Source organism: Callorhinus ursinus, unplaced genomic scaffold, assembly GCF_003265705.2.
Source record: "Callorhinus ursinus isolate GAN/ISIS: 27379988/994484 unplaced genomic scaffold, GSC_fseal_2.0 scaffold2, whole genome shotgun sequence".
In the NCBI taxonomy this organism is placed as follows: domain Eukaryota; kingdom Metazoa; phylum Chordata; class Mammalia; order Carnivora; family Otariidae; genus Callorhinus; species Callorhinus ursinus.
In genome coordinates, this window is record NW_027397064.1 from 49830480 (window position 1) to 49853133 (window position 22654).

The window sequence follows — 22654 nt, forward strand, 5'->3', positions numbered from 1 at the left end:
TGCCTTGAAAATGGTCTCAATGATAGTCTCCAAAATTGACTAACCTAAGTAAAATCACAGCTATATAGGATTTAAAAAAAAAAACAAAACCCTCTTTAATCCCTACCATATAAATAATGGTTACATTAATATCATCTATACTTCTGGCTCTCGACCACCTAATAGATTTATTCTAGTATGACAATAAAAACTGTTGTTAAGGGAAATGAGGAAAGAGCATAGGAATTATTACTCTTAGCATTTAATAGTGTTAGAGTCTTGATACTTGTTTGCATTTGCTTGGAATAAGTATCTCAGGGAAAATTAAGTTCTAAGCTGAGGCAACCATTTGAAATCCCAGAAAGGGCTCCCGGGAATAGTTCGGCTTTTTTGTGACAATAGATTCTCTGATGAAGTACACCATTCCCTAATGAGAAAGACCTGGCACTGCTTCATGTGAAAAAAATTTTGACCAAGGCAAGGAATGGGATGATCAGTCTGAGAATGAGTGTTTTAATAAAAGAAAGATGAAACTGGCTGTGCTTTGGCAGGACATACCCCCAAACATCCTGAGAGCCATTGTCCTGGCCCACAGATGATGCCCACACACTGCAACTGTGCAGGTTCCCACTGACATCTGACAATGCTGGCATGGGGACAAAGACCTGATCCAAAAGCAGTCATGGTGGATTCTGCTTCACTAGAGTCACATGTAAAACAAACCAACTTCCCTGCCTCCTCCCCCGACCAAAAAAAAAAAAAAAAAAACCCTACCAGGGGAACAGATCTGAGGCTCAGCAGTGCTACTCACTCTGTACAGTTCTCGGGAAGTGTATAAACTGGGACACAGAGATAGCAATTGTAGGAAGGAAAAGGCAAATCTTTAAAAAAGAGTGATGCAGTCAAGTGTGATAAATGTGAAATAAAGAAGATGCAAAAAGTGGACCCTGGATGATCCAGGTCACAGGACTGTTAAACATTCTAACTCTGGAACAATGAACAGGTCAGCTAGTTTAGGCAGGGATCACGCTTGCTTGTAACCACATTTTATAAAAGGATACCAATGCAGTAAGATTTTTACTATAGTGATAATACTGAAGTTTCCATATTCATTCATAAAAATGAGTTTACATTACCCGCAGAAATGCTTGATGTGTTCTGCAGTTAGCTCCTCTGCTTGACACTTTTATGCTGCCTGTGATCACATCCGACGTTCCATTAGAAGAAAAGTAAAATCTCGATGGAGAGTCTATCTTCCGGTTCACATCCAGACTCATGTTATAAAACAAAACTGCAAAATGCAGAGAGAATTGCAATTAATATAAATAATTCCCTAAAAGCATTATTATTTTTAAGTGAAAATAGTCAAAATTATATCCCAACACTAGAAGTATCTTAAATTATCGTCATTAAAAGGCTTTTAAAAACTAGCCTAAAATATGGAAGAGGAAACAATTTAAAAATACTGATTGCTAAAATTGTTATAAAAAATTTACAAACTTTTCTCTAGGTTTCTACTTTTTTTTTTTAAGATTATTTATTTATTTATTTGACACAGAGAGACAGACAGGCACAGCGAGAGAGGGAACACAAGCAGGAGGAGTGGGAGAGGGAGAAGCAGGCTTCCCACGGAGGAGGGAGCCCGACGCGGGACTCGATCCCAAGATCCCGGGATCATGACCCGAGCTGAAGGCAGACGCCTAACCGACTGAACCAGCCAGGCGCCCTCTAGGTTTCTACTTTTAACTATTAACATCTTCATTTACTTAATCTTCCTACATATAAATGTTTCAAAACTACAATACTAAAACTGTGACTCCTAATAAAAGTTTGAGCAACGTTTCAGATTTCTCTGGAGTCCTTTATGTCCTTCGAATATCCAACTAAGGAAGCATAGACAGAACACTGCACTCAAACGCCACTTGCGATAATTCTAGCTTGTGTGGTTACATAACTAATTTTGTGTATGGTTAGGTTCATTTCTTTCTGTTTGTTTCTGATTTGAGAGGTTGCTATTTGTTATTTTTTTAAAATGTAATGCGAACATTACAAACCTTTATCAACAGTTTACTCAAAGATGTCTCCTTTTCCAGCCCTGGACCCTGATTAATCTCCTCTGTGTTCTCATTGGTTTCCAGTTTGACCTTCCAGTGTTGATTTGTGCAAAATAGTGACATTCTCTCAATATTCTGTCAGTCTGGTAAGATTTACTTCAAATCTGACATAGTAAATAATCATCTGCTAATGATTATCCTCAACCAGCAAAGATCTAAGTAAAATTAACAAGCAACCAAAAAAATTCCAAGCCAGATATCACCAAGAAAGAGCCATTTTTTAAATCTAAAAGGGTTCTTTGCAAAACAAGCTGCATCTAATAGTTTGCTGGGATATCAATCATTATACAGGAGCAATAATTCATAAATGATATTTTAAAGGATTTATTTAATTCCTGAAATGTTCGTTCACATTTGAGGAGTAACTTACTCTTCTGGAAGGATTTTATCTACTAATTTCAAGGCAACAGAAGTATAAAACCTGTATTACTCCTACAAACTTCAAATAATCTTTTAACCTTACTTTTATGTAGAAAATAAATAAGTCCAAGTCAATTGGCTTCGAAATTAGAATAGTTGAGATTCAGTGCCTCAGAGGCGGCGCTGAAACTGAAACAACGATCTACAATTCATCACTGAGTTCACACAAAAAGTAAATAAAAAAAAGGTGAATAAAAACCCATTCGCAGTAAGTGGCAAAACATCCTGGTTTTATAAACATGCTTACCATGTGAATTATTTCTCCCAAGGACTCACTTTATGCAACTGTAAAGCTTGTATTTGTAACAATGCTGTGATTATTTATGAGTTTCATATATTTGTTTTCAGCGATTTTTAAAAATGTCTGGTCACAGTGGAATTGGTAGTCGGACAAGCACTGATTTTGCATAAAGAGAAAGAGTCGTATCTGCTTAACGTGTATTGTTCAGATAATCCATCAATATGACTGTGTTACTGTGTTACCGGGGCCATGCTCTGACATTGCCAGTTCTCCGATCTGTAACCTTAGATTAAGGTTTTGCCCACTGTCCTACCACTGTGGCTCTAGCCAGGATTTCTGCAGTACACTATTAAAAATGAGCCCGATCTAAAGTAGATCTACTAGGCTCCTTCTGTACTTCTCATTACAGGCTAATTCGGACTGAGACCTCTGAAACTATGTACCCATAGTTTGGTTCAGCGTATTTGCTGCCCCTCATGATGTTCAGATGATGAGAGACTGCAGGGTCACGAACACAGTCAACTCTTAACAGATCTTGCGTGGCTCCTGAACTTTATATATTATTAACGTCCAAATAAAAAACCTGGGTATGCTTGTCCCCTACCATTGGCTAGTTTCATCAGTCATTCTAATATTAGCTTAAGTATAACATAAACAGGAACATAACCTGCTAGAAAAAATGTAATATACACAAAGTCACATGTATGTGATTTGACATTAACCACAATTTTGCATGAGCCAGATCAACGCTACTTTCTCCAGAGCAGATAACTGAGAGCTGCCCATGTAAAGGGAAAGGGACGTGGCTCTCAGGAGCTGACAGTCACAGAAAATCTTTAAGAGATGTGTGTTATTTATGGAAATTGGAATCAGCGTCTAGATTTGAGATAAGCTTCTTCAGTTACTCAAAGGATAAAATATAAAGAAAAGAATCTTCTCCCTCTCAGGACTTCCGAGTTAAGCCAGCTTCAGCTATAAAAGGAGCCCAGTCAAACAGAGGAGAAGCTGTGGGAATGTTCTTTCTATTCTAAAGAGATCTTACCTATGAAGCTCAGTTTAGCTCACCCTAATATAGCAAGTGATACTCCTGCTTTTCTTCTTGTCATAACTTCTAGACAACGATAGCCTCCTACGGTGCCCCTCTCATTGGTAAGAACAACACAAGAACCCAAGAGATGAGGCAGAAAGGTGTACTGGCCTCTAAGGTGAGACACACTGAGGGCTCAGAAGAGGACCACTAGATGAATGAGTGGGGTGCACACTCAGGCAGGGTAAGTTCTGTAAGGGCACCCTTACCAATATAACCTGGAACCTCTTTGCCCTTGTATGAGAAACAGAGTGTTAGATCCATGCACACAGAAGGCAATCCATTTTCAACACAGTCAAAATTTGTTCTATTTACTGACTCAGGATGGTTTAAGGAAGCTTCGACAATCACTACAGGTCTTGTCCTAAAAAGGAAATAAAATTAGCAATATTAACTGCAGAATTATTTTTTCCTTAAGAAAAAAACTGCATTTGTTTTGTCAGTTGCCATCATCCAAGTAACTTCATGAAATTGCTTTATTAACACTATGTGCATATACACTCAATTACATTTCTGTGCATGAATCAAGAGAAATTTTCTTTTAAATGCCTAAAAATATTGACTTTGCTTGATGGTTTGTTTAATTATAATATCCACGTAAGGTGGAAAGAGTATCCTAAAGTTCAATAAAATTTCAGAAAAATAAAAAAAAGGCATTATGAGGTCACCACCATCGCTGATTTTAAAAATTGCCTCCTATCATTTACAATTAAGCCCAATTGTCATTAAGCAGTAAAATGCATCAACCTTACCTTAACAACACAGCAGAATCAGACCGAAAAGCACCAACTGCCACATCTGGAGGATGAAAAACAACAGATTAATGAACATCATTAGTCAAAGAGAATTATTTTTCAGCCATAAATACTTAACTATATTTCACCTTTTGACTCTATCAAAATACCATTTACAGAAAATTAATTAGAAAAGATATACTTACATCTGAGGATTCATTCCACCTTTGTCTGAGTCTATTCATCTATGATAACATCCATCCCTTTACTATAAACAAACTTTATGATAGAAATAGGATATAAAGATAAGCTTACTAAAAAAATGACTCAATTTTTCAACTACAAACATTCACTTAGGAATCTCCTCTCAAAGTACAAAAAAATGTCTTTCTTTTCAGCATCTTATGTTTGATTTATTTTCATGGGTGCTTTTCATTTTTTCAAGAACAAAGAATAAAATGTCAAGTAACTAACACTGTAAAGCTGAGGAATTATTTGATCGTTTCTGACCCATCCTTGAATTCAAAAGAGCTTTAAAAATGAAGGAAATAAATTACCAGTAGATTAGAACTTTTCCATACCAGTTTTATGTACTTTGCAATAAAGCAACATCCACAATAGAGCTCAATTTATGAAATATGATTTTATACTCACCTACATAACCATTATTATCTGCATCAATTTGTCCAGATATCGACTGTCCAAACATACTTAATGATTTGCTGATTTGAAGTCCTTCAATTCTCTGAAAAATAGGTAAGTTCAGTAGGAAGCAGTTTTTGAACATCTGATATCTCAGAGAAGCAATGATTTAGTTAAATAATGAGCCTTACAACACCCAGGCACGTTTTCTAACAAAATGCATTCAAGTCAAATACATGCATCTAAGAGAAACAAAAGTTTCCAGTTTCAATTGGACAGGTGACATCTACTTTGTGACTAGAAGAAAAAAATCACTTTGTGACTAGAAAAAAAAAATCACAAAGAGAAAATTATGTAGTACAGATCTTCTTAACCAGCCTTGACTCCCTCTCCCCAGTCTCCTTTCAGGCTCTGTATTTATTTCCCGGATGAACATGAAAAACCAAACAAGTAATTTGGAAAAGGAGACATGCATAATCACTTAGTGGAGCCTACTCCTCAGGCTTATGATGAAAGCCACCCTATTGAGCCAGACTGTTTCCTAGCATGTGACAACTGAAGTCAAGACATGTGTTTCCTATTCCATAGGTCTAATTTCACAACCAGATGCTGATTTACATGTATCAGCCTGCTATCCATGCTAAGAAAATCAATAATTTTTACTAGACAAGTATAGATTTCTCATGTTAAATATGGAGAGCCATTTGCCCATTTTGCTCCACCAAAAATAACAGTATTAGCTAATATTTCCATAAAAGTGTCTTTAGAAAAACTTCTCTGCATGTGTATGCAGTGTTTTCTATGTACCGAAATATCCTGATTTGTCAAAAAACAAGTCAGAGTAAGATCAGGGAACTTTATTAAAAGCTTCCATCTTGAAGCTGCGCCCTGAAAGGAACAGAGTATCATGTATTCGCTCTCCCAGTGTGACCTCCCTGAAATATGGGGCTTTAGGCACAAGGCGAGACACAGTTAATCAAAGCCACATGGGCTTATTCAAAACAGTATGGAATCCATCTCAGAACATAAATTTGCGGAACACAAAGAAAATCTTCAGTAGGTTAAAGACAAACAAGAATGAATGGAACACTACATCAAAACAAACAAATGAACGAGAATGGATGTGAACCAAGACTCTTACTTATGGAAAAAAATGATTTCAAAGAGTTATTAACGACCTTCAAAATGAGACCACCTACTCTTAAGAAAAGGGTGAAATAGAAGATATTAAATACTCGAAAGAGCAAATTAAGAAAAATAAGTCCACACTAACACTGGAAGTTTCAGGAATCGTTTATTATCAATGCTTCCTTCAGAAACAGTAGTATTCTACCTGTGAGAACACTGATGATATCCCATCTGCTCGGCCATTGTAAATATAAATAGCACCTCGCAAGTCATCTTCTTGTGGAGCTCCAATCGCGACATCTATTCCAGAATTTCAATGGCAAAAAAAAAATAAATTCTTAGTATAAAGAATGCAACTCTGAAAACTAACTTTCATACTTAATTCATATCACATAAAATTCCTTATCAAAAAAACCCAAATACTTTACTCACTAGACAGAAAAAAGTATCACAAAATAAGTATTATCGTAACAATGTACAGGACTGTGCAGAATCGTCTGTGCATCGAAGCAGCAGGGTGAACAGGTCTGAGACGCACTCTAACACAATGATCAAGGACGTGGGCTCTCCAGCCAAACCACCAAAGCCTGACCCCCAGGCAGGCCCGTTTCTTAACTTCATCGTGTCTCAGGTCCCTCACCTATAGCATGGGATCATAAGAGAAGAACTCACCCTCAGCACTGGATGTAGCTCATGTAAAGTGTTTAGAGCAGACCCCAGCGCATAAATTATCATCTGTGAATATTATAACCCTAAGATTCTTTATTTTGAGCTCTGCGTTTTACTTTATTTGTAAAATGACTTCTAAATTCCTGTTCCAGTGAAAGCAATTAAGGTATTTGTTAAGGATATCTGTATTTATACATGTACATACATGCAAACTGGATTTTGGAAAGTGAATTTGTTCTATAAAGTAATGAGGGCATCACTTTTATGACTTGGGATTCACGTCAGATTATGATGCCAGGAGAAAAAAATAATCAACTGACATAAGCAAGAGAAAACAAACTATGAATGACATGGTTGTTTAAGGGCCATAAATATAAAACGCACAGGAGAAAAATAATATTCTATAGTTGCAAGAGCATTTCATTAGTGTTACAAGGTATTATGTCTATTTGGGTATATTCATGTGTTTATTTACATGTAATGTTTTCTTGTTACTTCAACAGAAACCTAAAATACAGAAAGTTTGCTTTCATGATAGTCAATACTTACTAGTTTATCAGATTTAAATCTTTAACGACTACAGTAGTAATTTCTGACTGCTATTTCAATGAGAATAAAAACCTTCTTGAAATATAATTCTATGCCAAATGCAGTACAATTTAAAAAAATTTTTTTTCTAAGTAGCTTCCATGCCCAATTTGGGGCTCGAACTCACCGCCCTGAGATCAAGAGTCACATGCTCTACCAACTGAACCTCTAGGTTCCTCTTTCAAGATTTTATTTTTAAGTAATCTCTACACCCAACGTGGGTTTTGAACCCACAACCCCGAGATCAAGAGTCACATGTTCAACCGACTAAGCCAGCCAGGTGCTCCAAATGCTGTACAATTTCTAATATCAAGAAGTAAGTGATAGACATACCTTATATTTATAGTTTAGACATAGTAAGGCTGCTCTCTTGACCTGTGCAAGGTATTTTAAATACTTTTATACACTTATATACTTTTAAATACTCATATACAACTATACCCATTCAGTGATTTATTCAGTGGACAACTACTGAACAACTACTGTATTCTGGGCATTTTCCAGGTGTTGGTCATACAGGGCAGTACAACGAAAAGGAACTTTAGTCTTGTGGGGAAGAAGGGAGGTAAAACCAGAATAAAAATACTACATACGAGACGGTGGGGGAAATGATGGAAGGCTTCGCATAGAAGAGGAAGCCCCAAGCTGAGACTCCATATTGACAGGTGACAGCCAGGAGAAGCACAGGGCGAAGGCACTTTAGACAGAGGAAACAGGCTGTGTAATGGCAGGTGACAAAGGGGCAACATTGCACACGTGAACAATGGCGGTGAGTTTGAAATACAGGGAGCCATATATGCACAGCCTAAATACTCACAGGAACATAAGGGAAAGGAGCAGGAAGGGAGAGAGAGGGAGGGGAGAGGAAGAGGGAGGTAAGGAAAGGAGTGTGGGGAGAAGTGTCCTGTGGCCACTGAAGACAAGACCAGTTACAGATGCCATTCTTCAAGGCCAGTTTAGACTTCAGCCAGTATGGCTACATCCTGAGTAACTAGGATGTGAAGATCGTAAGTCTGAGCTACGAAGGTGTTGATACACGGAAATTCTTGCAGTAACAGTTACTAGCCGCAGTGATGTAAGGCACATATTGTGAAACGATACAAATGGGCCTTTTCAAATGAAATATAAAAAGGCCCAGATCAAAGTCATTCCAAGCAGAAGACATGTGGATTGCATTCAGTCTTTTCCTAGCTTATATATAGATCCAAACTCTTATTTGCTAGGATTATATTTGGATCTGTTATAGAAAATACTAAAATTCTAGCAATCATTATAGTTAGAAGGAAAACACACATTATTTATTTTTTTTACGTCTGTGCAAGTCCATTTGGGACACAACATGCAGAACAAACACGGACATATTTGACAATGTTTCCTACTTTCCATCTGAACATTTTATTTCATTGTTAGTGTAAACTATAATTATCACTGGTATAATCACAATAATTTTAACATCAGCTAACACATAATGCTTATTACAATACGGGGAACCACTCTAGGGGCTTCACACGTACTAACTCATGTAACTCTAAAAACAACTACATCGAGTAAATACTTTTTGATCTCAACTCTGATGAGGAAACTGAGGTACAGAGTGTAACTTGCTGAAGGTCCCAGAGCTTGGACATGAAGCAGCTGGGATACAAACACTGCAGTCTGGCTCCAGAGCCCATGCTCACTCATTACGACGCTCTGTGGAATCATTAACTCTACAGGTTCTACCCAGCGTTTTCCTCTCCTAAAAACTTCTCCTGTTCTGTGTCAAAGAACTGTTCAATTCATGATTTGATAATCTATCAATATTTATTTCAGGGGCACATAAAGTAATAATTAAACAGCTTATAATTTACAATTATAGAACTTTCTTATGGCTCGGCTCAAAAAATATTCAAACATATAGTCTAACAGTCACATAAAAATGCTCAAGGTGAAAAAACCTCAACCAAAAATAAGTGGTTTTTGCCAAATCTCTTTTACGGATGAAACCTGAATGCTGCCTGCCAGGCATGTTCGTCATGTAGGCCTGTTTGTGTACCTCTTCCCTAACTTCCTCGTCCTCTTGATGCAATTTTTATGCTGGACTGTTGCCAAGCTGATTATCTCCTTAGCAAATGGCTTGCCTTGCTTTTCTAAGTGCACAGGAAATTCATATTTTTTCTCTTTTGAATACAAAAAAGGGAAAGGATATGATGAATGCAAAAATAACTTAGGTCTGCTACGGAAAACACCACAAAAGTGTGCATAGCAAGAGGACATTGACTCTGATTTGCATCTCTGCCTGGAGGTGGAGGGAAAAAGAACAGGTGAGACTTTCATCCCCTTTCTAAACCACCTCACACATCCTGCCATGAACACAAAGTAACTTCACCCATTTACTCCCAAAAAATTAAGTAAGATAAAAGTTGGGGTAAAGAAATAGGGGAATACATAAAGAAAAATAAAACACAGATGCCTTGCTTTCTCACTCAGGCAGATATGGAGGAAAGGGCCTCAGGGAAAAAGTACTGAGCCTGCTTCCAAATCCTCAGGGTCTTGTTCATATCCAAAACATACAAAATGCTTACTCATTGGCAAAACAAAAATGCTATTCAGCCATAAAGAAGAAATTATCCTGCCATGTGTGACAACATGTATATTTTAGATGGCATTTTGCTAGTAAGTCAGAGAAAGGCTTACACTGTATGACCTCACTTAGATGTGGAATCTAAAAAAAAAAAAAAAAAAAAAAAAAATCTAAATTCAGAAATAGAAAATAGAACTAGAAAAACTCTAGAAATGGTGATATTTGTACACCAAATTACACTCTGACATTTAATAGGGTTCATATATTCAATATGTGATGTATATCCTATATATATTCAAAAGAGATATTCAATAACCCGCTAACTTTCTTCTCGAAGACAAACATTTTATACATTTCAAGTAGAATGAAGTCTTTATGCATCAGAAATTAAACAAGTGAGAACTTAAGAGTACTCCCTCGCTTATTTTTAGTGTCCAAGTAAATTTCAACCTAACATCACCATATACCAATTGCCAATGACCATATCAAGAGGAAAGACAATTCTGAGCCTTGAAAGCATCAAATACTTACTTGCTGAACTCTACAAATTACACAGACTCCTCTCAAATCCATTCATCATTTTATGCACAATTTTACCAGACTTAGTTACCCCTCAGTTTTAGATTGAAAAAAAGTCAATGTTAAGAGGGAAGGCGGGTAGACACAGGTACTTCAACAGCAGGGCTGATACCCCGGCAACAGGCTCAGTAATGACATCTATTCCATTCTGGATAGGTTTCCACATCAGTTGGTAAATAGCCACTCTTGCTGGGTCTGCCAGTTGCCCCCTTATCACCGCTTAGGACTCTCTCCCACATTTCCCCAAATCCTTCCACAGTACAGCAGCTGAACAATGAATGCCTAGCACAACAGGAGTCTTCTGGAACCGTGCTCCAGCTCTGCAGCCAGCCTCTGTTGCGTCTTGTCAGTATCCTTACCGTACTTATCATCAAATAGTACAGTCTAGGGAGTCTGATCAATTAAGAATCAATAACTGACAAGTGAGGAGAAGTCAGATGTTAACACTAAAAAGAAAATACACTTAGCATAACATTCTGGCTCCATTTTGTAGAGAAAGGCAACTGACCTAAAATTCCACTCACATGCTCTTCCGTGTACCATTTTCAAAGCAGAAATCAAGTACTGAATTAAATACTTTGAATTACCTTCAAAGCCATCATTATCAATGTCACCAAGATTAACTATAGATTCCCCAAATCTTGCAGCATATTTGTCACTTCCAATGAGCTCTGTTTCCATTTCATTCATTACTGCTCCCTAGACAGAAAAGGGGAGAAAAGGTGTCATCATAACACTCCCTGACAACTTTACACATGATTTACCATCGTAATTGGATACGGATTTTTTTCTAATGCTTCAAACAAGTTGGATAAACTAGAGACTGGGCTTTAGTACCCACATCTCAGTTCAATTCAATAAATATTTATCAAGTATGTCAACACATATAATAGTATGATTAGAGCTCGGGGGACATAAAAATTGTCAAACTCATGATCCCTAGCTTTGAAAACCCAATAAATCATTTTGATAATTCATTCTAACAAATATCTATTGAGTTCCTACTAAAGGCAATGCACTATGTGAAGAGTAAACAAGCAAAAAGGACAAGGCCGTGTGCGTAAGACACCCCCCCCCTTCCCAAAGAAGCCTCGCTACAGGGAAGGCTCAGGCCAAGCATGTAGTGACTCAGAAGTACCAACTGCTTTGTACTGTCAAGAAGCAAGGACAGAGTATCTAATTGTGAAAGCAAGGTGAGATCTCATAAAAGCTGATATTCAAGGTGGCTGTTGAAGGGTGGACGTAATTTTGATACAGAGTATTATCAGCAGAACAAATTCTGAAGAATTCGGCTGTTACAAACAGTATGTATAATGAAGAGGACCGAAACCCAAACCAAACCAAACCAAACCAGACTGAAATGTTATGGTGTGGTATTTTCAACACTGAGGGAAATTCACTCTCAATTTAAGGACTAGGAAGCCACTGAAGGTTTCTGAGTTGAGGAGTTGGTACAACCGAAGCTGGCCTTTGGAGCCTTAGCAATGAAACATGGATAGGTCAACTGCTGTCTCTTAAATTGGAAGAGGAGTTATTACGATAAGACATTCAATAATGTTGCAATAATGAATCATTATAACAACAACTACCAGACCTCTTCCCAAACTCTGATCATGTCACTCTTATGTAGTAAGAAAAAAAACATCTACACACTACTCATCATAGAGGATCCTTTCCTCTTCTTAAACAAGTCTATTCAACATTCCCTAATCACACACAAGTTCTTCTGCTTGTGATTGTGAAACACCCTTCACCTTTTATTTTCCAACTAAAAAACTCCTAAACTTGTTCAGATACTTCCTCTGTGAATCCTCCTAGACCAAAGTGATTTGCTTCTTCTGCTCTGTACATGCTGCTAATGTGCTATTTACCATGTTGTATTCAATTCTTTACTCTCATGTTCATGTCTTTTCTGGACCTGAGGTCTTAGAGGTCAGGACTAAGATTATTCTCAGCTATTTTCATAGTTTTTGTTCCATTTCAGATACTGTTTATTTTTTTTTTAATGAATCATCTCTACAGACAGAATCACCGGCACCAGGAACAGTAAATGATTTTATCAAGAAATAAGGGATAAGCGAGCTTGCGAGGCTCCAAAGGAAATGCCTAATTTAAGGAGAAGGGAGAAAGGGCTCCCAGGAAGATGAGAAGGTGCAGACCAATGGCACTGGAGTTCCCAGGAAGAGGGTTTCAAGAAGTGGTGATCACTCTTCAAGTATTCTCCAGTCAGAGAATGGTGGCCAAGAGTTCTTTGGGGACCTCTCAGAGTTATTTTAATAGAAGTAGGTGGAAGCAAGATTCATTGAAGTATCATTCTTTCTTGAGTTCATTCAAAAAACAATTATTGAGCACCCATTTCTCCAGTACTCTTTCAAACCCAAAAGAAACAGCAGTAAACAAGACAGAGGATTCCTCTCCACACGGTGTCTATACTCCAGTAGAAGAATAGACAATATCAAACCAGATGAATAAATATAGAATATAATGCTAGGTGGTGGTTAGTGCCATTTTAGAGAGTTAACAAATACGAAGTTAGAAGGGAACAAAGAATCACCTATGTCAGAGGTGTTAAAAGCTGAAATCAATTATGCAATTACCTCATATTCAACAGTGGTGCCTCAGGGTAGGCATGAGGGAAGAACAAGAGAGCAGCCTAATGGGTAGGGCTCCTTCCTTGCCCTTTAAACAAAAGAGATACACTTTTATCTGTCTTTCCTATTAGGACTGCTTAGGATTTCAGCGAGAAAAAAAGATCATATATCGCTTTATTTTAGGTGGATGTGATAATTTTTGAAGTGTTTCCATAAAGTTTAGTTATAAGGAGAAGGAAAAGTATGCAGAATGAGGATGTAGCTAGTATAAGAAGACCATTTATGGATAGGGAAATGCGAAAGGTCTTTACAAAAAAAAAAAAGAAAAAGAAAAAAGTAAAGCCTAATATTGTTATTAAGGACATGTGAATGATCACTTTGTGGACGGTATTGCTTTACTACTAAATTTAAGTTTAAATACAGTCTATGGAAATCCCCCTTCATAAATAACTTTGCTGCTATATCTGGAACTTTGAAAATCTCTTAGCTTTATAAGACAGTATTTTCTCTTTTGAATCATACAGTGTTTAGTCTGATGCTTAATATAGGAACTTATTAAATGCTCTAAAACCATTAAGATTACAAATAACGTTCTTGAAACAGATTTTACTTTGTTGAATCCTGACTAAACATGCTGTGCCTTAAGAAATGACCCAATTGTCTCACAAATCCCTTCTTGCTCTTAAATCAAAGGAACAGACCAAGAAGACCCCATTAAGGCCCTATCAATTCTTTGTTTTGATTTAATGCCAAGAAGATAGACTGGCAAGATAAGGTCAGCAGAACTCTTTAAATTGAATTGTGAAGTGGTCAGTTTCTACTCCACAACATCCCCCATAATCTAAAACTCAACCGTAAGTGGTAATTACCTATTTCTACAACTACTATATCCACTTTGGAATAAACTATGCCCATTTTATATTCTTTTCAGGAATATCATCTACAAATATTGTGCAAACTAACATCTTATGGTTTCCTACTGTTTCCAAATCAATAAAAGCATCTCGTACTTTATCTTCTCCTTCTGGTAATATTTCTAATTAAAGACATTCACGACTGAACCAATAATAAATCCACATTTTGAGGGATATAGAAAAATCATTCTTTCAAATTAGATTTGGATCATAATAAAACTAAAAGAAACTCCAAACACTTGAAGGACAAGGTGTGAGTAGGAAAAAACCAGAACAATTGATCTCCTGCTTCTGGAATATCAACAGCTTCCCATCCCCCAGCATGTTCCGCTTTTAGAGCATTAGTACAATATCAAAGTTTTTACTTTCATCAGTAAAATTAGCCTAAGGATCTAGATACAAAACTCTGGAATACGAACAGCTTCAGTTTCTATCTTAATCCCATCAACAGCCTCTAGTTGGTGAGCAATTGGACTTACCCAGCCAGAGTTGATGTACACGAACACTCTGCCTTCCTCCCTGATGATGCTCTGCATGGGAGCTCCCACGAGTAGGTCTGAGAAGCCATCTGCGTTGAGGTCCACAGCACACACAGAAGCTCCAAAGTAAGAACCAAGCTGCCCGAAAACAAAACCAGATCCAGTCACCAAGGGAAAAAAAAAAAAAAAAGCAGAGTTATTCACAAAAGCCCTCAGGGATACCAAAGATGGAGACATTACCTTTTTTCCTTTCACTTCATGTAAGATATTTAGTTCTTTTGCATCGATGCTGAATATGTACGCCTGCAATTGGGAAAGGAATTAGAAAAACTCAGACTGCTAGCACATTAAAAAAAAAAAATCTTCAGGGGATCAAAACATCAATTTTCGTAAAGTGTAACCGCTCACAAAGATTTTTGAAAATCCTTTTCAGAGTGATTCAAGAGGTTTAGGTGAAGCACATTCACATTAACAGGACTTCCTTGCCAAACTGTCTTCTCAGGAACGATGGTATTGATCCCCGAGGGCACGGCAAGTGTTGTTTGCCTCACTTTTCAAAGTAAGGCTCAGAAAAGTTTAGTAATGTCCACACAGTAATGTAACAAAAACCAGAACCAGAAATAACATCTTTCTGGTCTTACCCCAAAACATGCAGCTGTCTCAATATCCCATCGTCTGTAAACTCGCAAACCAGTAAATACATTCCCTGGACATCTTGAGATTATCTTATTTCAAGAACAATTTACTCACAAGAAAGAAAAGCCTCATTTGACTTATAGAATTTCTCCTTAAAGCTTTTCTAATAAAATTTTATCTAAAAGTCAATACAACTTTCACCACGAAATGCAGTTTACTGCTCATCGTGTCTAGCCTTCGCTTCTTACCATCTTTGGCAGTCCTTCCTTCACCTTTCATGCAATTTCTTCACAAATAAATGTAAAAATGTAATTCTTACTTTACCAATCTGTTCATGTTGAGGGGCTCCTCCAACTACTTCAGTCGTATGTGGACTCCGAAAATGACCAGCTCCAACTGAGTATCCTTCAAACAAAGTGGAGAAAAGTAGGAGAATCACCATTTACGATGGGTAAACTGTATCATCATCAATCCACTCATAGAAATAACTGAGACTGAACTCCAAATGACTAAACAGTTTTAAGATATTTAGCTTAGCAATATTCAAAACTGGCCATTTATTCTATGCTTTAAGCAATCATTAGTATGCGTTATGAAACTAAGCCCATGGATGGGATGCCTGGGTGGCTCAGTCAGTTAAGTATCTGCCTTCGGCTCAGGTCATGATCTCAGGGTCCTGGGATCGAGTCCCACATCGGGCTCCTTGCTGAGCAAGGAGCCTGCTTCTCCCTCTGCCTGCCTGCCTCTCTCTCTCTGATAAATAAATAAAATCTTTAAAAAAAAAAAAAAAAAAAACTAGGCCCATGGCTTACATTTCCAAGTACTAGAAATTAAAGATAGCGCTTTTACATTTGGTTAGTCTCTATGTAGTACCAGGACATGCTAGCCTCTAGGATTACAACCAAAATATTTTAGGTATCTAAACTAGAACATTTTAAACTTTAAGTAAAAGAACTTCCTAAACTTCAACTTTTTTGCCATGAAATCTTCCTATTGTAATAAACCTGTATGATGACACAAAAGGTAAAATATTTTATTATATGACAAAAGGCATAATACTAAGTTATTTTTTTAAGATTTATTTGGGAGAGGGAGAGAAAGCATGCACACGAGCAAGGAGAGCATAGAGAGAGGGAGAGAAATCCTCAAACAGACTCCCTGCTGAGTGCAGAGCCCAATGTGGGGCTTGATCCCGGGACCCTGGGCTCATGACCTGAGCCAAAACCAAGAGTTGGATGCTTAACCGACTGAGCCATCCCCTAATTACATTTCTTACAACACTTCAAGATATCCTTCAACCATAAACAAGTAAATGTTGAATTATAAATAAATTCCCTCTGAAAATGAATTCTTACTGTATGAATGGGAAAAATGCTTTTTCTTATTGTAATTATTTCTGGGTATAGGCTGCTTGCATTTGAAGCACACGGCTTAAACAAATCTATATTTTCTAAGAAGCTATAGGAAAAGCATCCCTTTTGCTGTAACAGAGGAATTGTACCAGGAAAATCTTGGGTTTCTGTAGAAATACAGACTATAAAGTGTCCTATTGCACAAGAGGAGGAGGAAATGGAGGGGGAGGAAGAGGAGGGAGAGGAGAAAGATAAGAATAAACTCTGGGAAATATTCTAAGAACTTACGAGGTGAAGGTCAATGAGCTGTTTTTAGACCCGTATGCTTCATAATGTTACCCATTGTCTAGAATGCTGTCGACAGCCCCACTGACTTTCACTTGGCCCTTTAAGAAACTATACTGACTCATACATGATTAAATGAATTCATGTGGAGTGCTTACAAAAAGTTCCTGGGATATGGTAAGCACTCAACAGATGCAACCCTTACAATAACAAGTTGACTACATAAAGATACGAGCTTACAAGAGTAAACTAAACCCAGAGTTCTAGTCTAACTATATATTAATGATTGTAATTACATATGTAAAATATTAAGTTTCATAGATTATATCCTTAAAGCGATAGTTTCTGAACTCTAACTGTTATTGGCCATTTTGATCTTTTGAAAAGACTGGTAATCATAAATAAGGGAAACTTGTATCTGTAAGACAGAGATGACTGGAGTTTGTCCATTTTTACAGTACCTAAGTAACTTCCAAATTTTACTTGATTATTTGTGTCTAAGAAAGCCTTGTATTTATTTGTAGTTATATTGTAGACAAAAAGAGAGCCAGTCCAATAAGACGATCCTGGGGCTCCCATCACAATTAAATCCTGTAAGAAAAAAAACCAATTTATCATCAATTCAAAGTTTAATCCACCCGAAACCTCCTCCAGATATACATTTTAAGTAAATAATGATGAGAATACATTTGTATAATACATTTCTAAAATCTGAACATTTGATGAATTTAAAAACGTAGAAGAAAAAAGCCAGAGAAGCCAGTTAATGAATTTTCACCTATAATCACAATTTCAGAAAAGAAACTCACACTTAGCAGTGGACTTTAAATTGAAGCAAGAATCATAGAATACTAGACTAAGCTTTTAGGAGACAGGCAATGTGGTTTCTGTTAAAGTGAATCGTATCTGGGTAATTCATTAGTGCTTATTATGGAGAGAATCACATGTTGCCAAAGAGTAAAAAATGGACTTAATTTATTCCTATTTGCAAAGAGCCATTGACTAGTTTTCTTAACAATGTTAGCTTAGAAAAAAATAAATACAGTGGAATTTGGGGCATATTTGGTGATAAATCCAAATTTAGGAAAAGGAAACAGGGAAATTTAAAATGAACAGATACATTTGTCTGGTGAAATATGGTAACTTTTAGCAATCAAAAAGTATTCAACATATATCTAAATTTCCTAAACAACCCTGAATTCTTAAAAAGGTCAGTTTAAATATAAAGATTTTTTTTAAACACGGTAGGTAATATTTATGGAAATCGTTAACCCAAGGCCTGACCATAGATTCAGAAAACATTCATAAATTCTTAATGGGTTTTGAAGGGAAACTGGGAGACTTGGGGGTTGGATACAACTATGGCCTTTGATTGTATATCCTTGAGTGTTAGAGAAAAAAAATAGAGCTTGGGAATATGTTTAACTTAAGACAATATTAAATTCTTAAATCTCTCAATTCTCATAATTTAAATGAGAGATGTAGATTCATATGCTTCTTTTCTCCCTCAACTAGTGATTAAAAGTAACATATTTGGATAGAAATTTTAAGCATCTAAATTAAAGCAAATAACAATAGCTACTTTTGATTCCTATTAAATGATAAGCACTGGGTGTTATATGCAACTAATGAATCACTGAACACCACAAAATCTAATGATGTACTACATGTTGGCTAACTGAACATAATGAAACTTCTTGATGCAGGTAATGTTTAGTGTAGACTTTTAGTTGATCTTACATGGCACAGCCATCTTAAATATTAACTTTTCAAAAGTATATGTGGAATATTGAGTAGTAAAAATTAAGTTGTAATATACTCAAGTTTAAGAGACATATTATTCAGAGATTATACAATTTTTTTTTACTGTAAAGCATAATACCACAGTCTCAATCTTAAAAATTAAAATCCTATATGTAAACATTTAAAGAGCTATTTTTTGGACTAGTACCTCTGTGTAAAAACTAGATATTCCAGCTTGACATGATGCAAAATTTTCTCCAAATTTTTTCACATAATCTAAAATGAAGTAGAAAAACAATTCAGGATTTCATTGAAAAATAGGCAAAATTTGCATAATTTTGTTAATCTTGCAAATCCTTACAAATACACCTTTTAAGGTTGATATTTTATAGTATCTCATTTTTAAAACAGTCACTTTGATAAAATGTAATATCACCAATCTTTCATATTAATCCTCAAAGATATTTCTCCAAAATGGCAATAAAAATATTGACCTCTGCCTCTTTTTCATGGGAAGAACATGCAGCATATGCTCAAAAAAACTGTCAAATGAGTATCTGAGACAGATGTAGGACTTGCAGCTTCCAGTCCAGGTTTGCATTTAAAATAGGCTTCCTAAATTGTGGCCAGCTGAAAGGAATAGTGAGTCCAGATCTGCAGGGAGATGGAGGGTCTCCAATACAAAGCTCCCATGAATTGGATGCTTTTGGAACTTACTAGGAAGACAAAGCTCTGCTTCTCCTGAAGAACTGACCTAAGTAAACCTCTACTAAAATAAGAATCAGGACCACATCTTTGTTTTGGCTTTACTAACCAGAAAAGTTAAATAAATTTTTAAGTCATTTGTAATTATTAGTCCTGGCCATGATTTTTCCACTCCTTTTTAGATCTTCCCTTTTTGTTTTTTAAATAAATTTCCCCATAGTCTTAGGTGCTATAAGTTTATGCCATCTTGAATTTTTTTTTTTAGAATGTGGCTGGGTGTATCCAAACAACAAAAAAAAATTCTATGAAAATGTTTTAAAGTGTAAACCATAAACCATTAAGAAAATGAGAACGATAAACATACAGAACACTAGACTGAGTTTTTATTTCAATTAAGAATTTAAAATTCGCCTTTTGTCTTCTTGACACTCAAAGGCAAATCAGAGATATATTAAATGAGCTTTTCTAAGACATCACATACCACAGAGGACCCCAATATGAATAGAATAACTGAATTTGCATACATGGTCAAATTTTGTCAGGTAATAGAAATGTTCTTTGGACACTGTGGTAATCATCTTGGTTAGAAAAACGTGGAAAATGGAATACATATATATTTAATTCTTAGTTTTCCAAAGACACATTTTTAGAATTTTAGTTCTGCTACAGATCTGTTTTTAATGCTCTGTTGACATTCACCCCTAATTTTGCTCACTTAATTGTTTATGGCCTAGCTCTGCATATACTACTGCTCCTAATGGCCTAGAATTTTCATGGGAAATCTTTTCAAACTTAAGATACCAACCCCTTATCAAGGAATGCATATGAATTTTAAAAACAAAAGAAAGACAGTGAGTGGGAAAGATTTGCTTACACTTATATTTGAATCTTTCTGAATGTTCTTGGAAGCTAAAGATAAAGCCAAAAATCTAAACAGTTCTCATCTTGTCAGACTTTTCAATCTCAAATTTTCAATCATAATTTCATGATTTTAAGTGTCTGATATATGCTGGGCATTAGACTTACACAGAATTAAAGATATATTTAATACAGAAGTGGGTAATTATCAACTACATTCAAACGTAACTGGACAAATTTCTATTCCTAAAAACACAAAGCACATTTTTTTGCAACTACTACTGCAATTGAGTAAAAAGGAAATACTCTGAGTAGTTAAAAAGAATACAGCTATTTTAAAGATCTCTCCCCCATCCTCTGTACATGCAAAATTGAAAATTGAAAAAAATAATTAAAGGCATTCACTTGTTTCTCTTGATCCAGTTAATATCAAAAGGATTCCTTACCTTGATAGCATGGAGCTATTCTTTTACTCAGTTCTGTTCGTAAATCAGAGGGCATTCCATAGCAAACACCCGTGGGGAGCTTATTTTCATTCTTTATATAAAATATATTTTTCCATCTATGCCCACAAGTCTAAATAAAACATAAAAGTAGACCAAATGATGTGAACATCACACCCAGAATATCTGAATCTGTGACGTTATCATTGGACTAACTCCTAGTAACCTACCACGATGGAGCCATTTTCTCCCGGCTGTCTGGAAAGCGTGACCCCCAACCACTGATTGTCTCTTTCTTCCAGGCAAGTCTTTCCACAAGGTTCTCCATTAGGGCTACCTATAGCATTTGAAAATAATTTTATCATTAGTTATCTTGAAACCATGTTATTCTAAGACAGCAGAGAAAATAACCATGTTTATCCCCAAGTTTTCTCCTTCAGCCATGTGCAAAATGCCCCTGACTCCTACTTCTCTGTCACCTCACACTCGGCGCACAGGATGGGATCACGGTGAGTTCTGCTGTGCAACAGGACGGTTCTCTCATCAGGTGGTTTGCATCTGTAGAAATGGCCTCTAGCAGGTAACCTCATCAGGAGATGGGTGACCAGCATGACTGGGGGAAGTGAGTGGCGGGAGACCAGTTTAAACCAACACGGGCCATGTGGATACAACTGCAGTGTGTCATCTGCGGCAAAGAATTTGCACCTTTGCTTTGATCATGTGTCTAGCATTACAGGCAACGTTACCAGGGCACTTTTTAAGACATTTCTTGCATTAAGACTTTAGGGAAAAAAAAAAGGAGAGCAATGTGGTCCTCAGTGCTTAAGTCACAGTTTATAGAAGCTGGAAGGTGATAACCGAGCACACACGGAAGGTCACTGTGTCTAATTAGTAATATTAATAATGCCTAGTATTTAAGACACACTGCCCTATGGTTTACATTTAGTTTATTGTGACTATTTTGAACAAAATAAAAAAGACCTGAAAAACCAGATTATTTGAGTAGTAAATAAAACACATCAAAAGGCACTTTGGCAAATGCATGAAGAGCCAGAAAGCCAAACATAAGTTTACTGCTGGGCAATAGAGCACTTCTAAACTGTACAGAGAAAAAGTGATCTTCCCAATGATAATTTCTTTCTTTCGTTAGAGCAACTTCCTTGCTTTCTAGCTGGGATCCCATTAACGTGATTTCAAATAAATGATTTTGGGGGAGATTAAGATATAGTACCTTAAGAATACTTTTGCTGACTTTCTTCCCACCCTCTTCAATTGCCCTGTGACAGTTCCATTCCACCTGAGCTTAATTCCAAACGTAATTACAGTTGCATCAGCCTGGCTGGATAAGGATGTGGAACGTGGGTTTGTTTATTTAATTTTGAACACCAGTCACTGGTACCACGTTATCATACGTTTTTAGTGACCATTCTCTAAATCATTAGGCACCCTGTCTCCTAGAACCTTGACCTCTGGATAAAGCTGCCTGGGCAAACTCAATAATTTATGCCTACATAAATAAGGCTAATATTTTGAAAGTTAAATTAGTTGCAGTAAATGTCCTGGAGACATTTAGTTTGTCCACAAGAAATTTTGTTTTAGGGAGAATAGAAAGATGTTTTGTGTATACATTTGTTCTCCAAAATGATGTTCAGGACAAACAGTAAAACCCTTCAACACAGCTGAACTGAACAAAATTTCCTAGCAGCTTCCCAGAAGATTCTGATTCAGTGGGTCCAGGTGAGGCCCAGACTACCCCAGGTGAGTCTCAGGGTCTGGGATCTTGTTACAATAGAACCAGGATAAGGTTTTTGGCCAGGTTTCTTACAGAATAGGGACTACTTCCACCTATTAGTAGCAGCTGCCTGGAGCACTGGACTTGAGAACAAGTAAGGAGAGGTCTGAAA

The 22654-nt window shown here is 36.6% G+C and overlaps 1 protein-coding gene across 3 annotated transcripts in view; it reads right to left on the reverse strand.

Annotated features, from left to right (window-relative positions):
• Positions 1–22654, reverse strand: part of ITGA4 (integrin subunit alpha 4) — a 78133-nt gene that overhangs the window by 39993 nt on the left and 15486 nt on the right. The window contains exons 3-16 of one of the 3 annotated variants that reach the window (XM_025849109.2): positions 20981–21087; positions 20754–20883; positions 18953–19020; positions 17463–17592; positions 15684–15769; positions 14969–15031; positions 14729–14866; positions 11332–11443; positions 6551–6645; positions 5230–5320; positions 4594–4639; positions 4161–4205; positions 4051–4075; positions 1122–1270 (exon numbers count right to left, since the gene is read on the reverse strand). In XM_025849109.2, coding sequence (XP_025704894.1) covers positions 1253–1270; positions 4051–4075; positions 4161–4205; positions 4594–4639; positions 5230–5320; positions 6551–6645; positions 11332–11443; positions 14729–14866; positions 14969–15031; positions 15684–15769; positions 17463–17592; positions 18953–19020; positions 20754–20883; positions 20981–21087 — 1154 coding nt within the window. In that variant the 3' untranslated portion in view covers positions 1122–1252. Of the gene's footprint in view, positions 1–1115; positions 1271–4050; positions 4206–4593; positions 4640–5229; positions 5321–6550; positions 6646–9386; positions 10307–11331; positions 11444–14728; positions 14867–14968; positions 15032–15683; positions 15770–17462; positions 17593–18952; positions 19021–20753; positions 20884–20980; positions 21088–22654 lie in introns of those variants that run through there. The other 2 variants (XM_025849102.2, XM_073881709.1) reach the window with 2 other exon arrangements.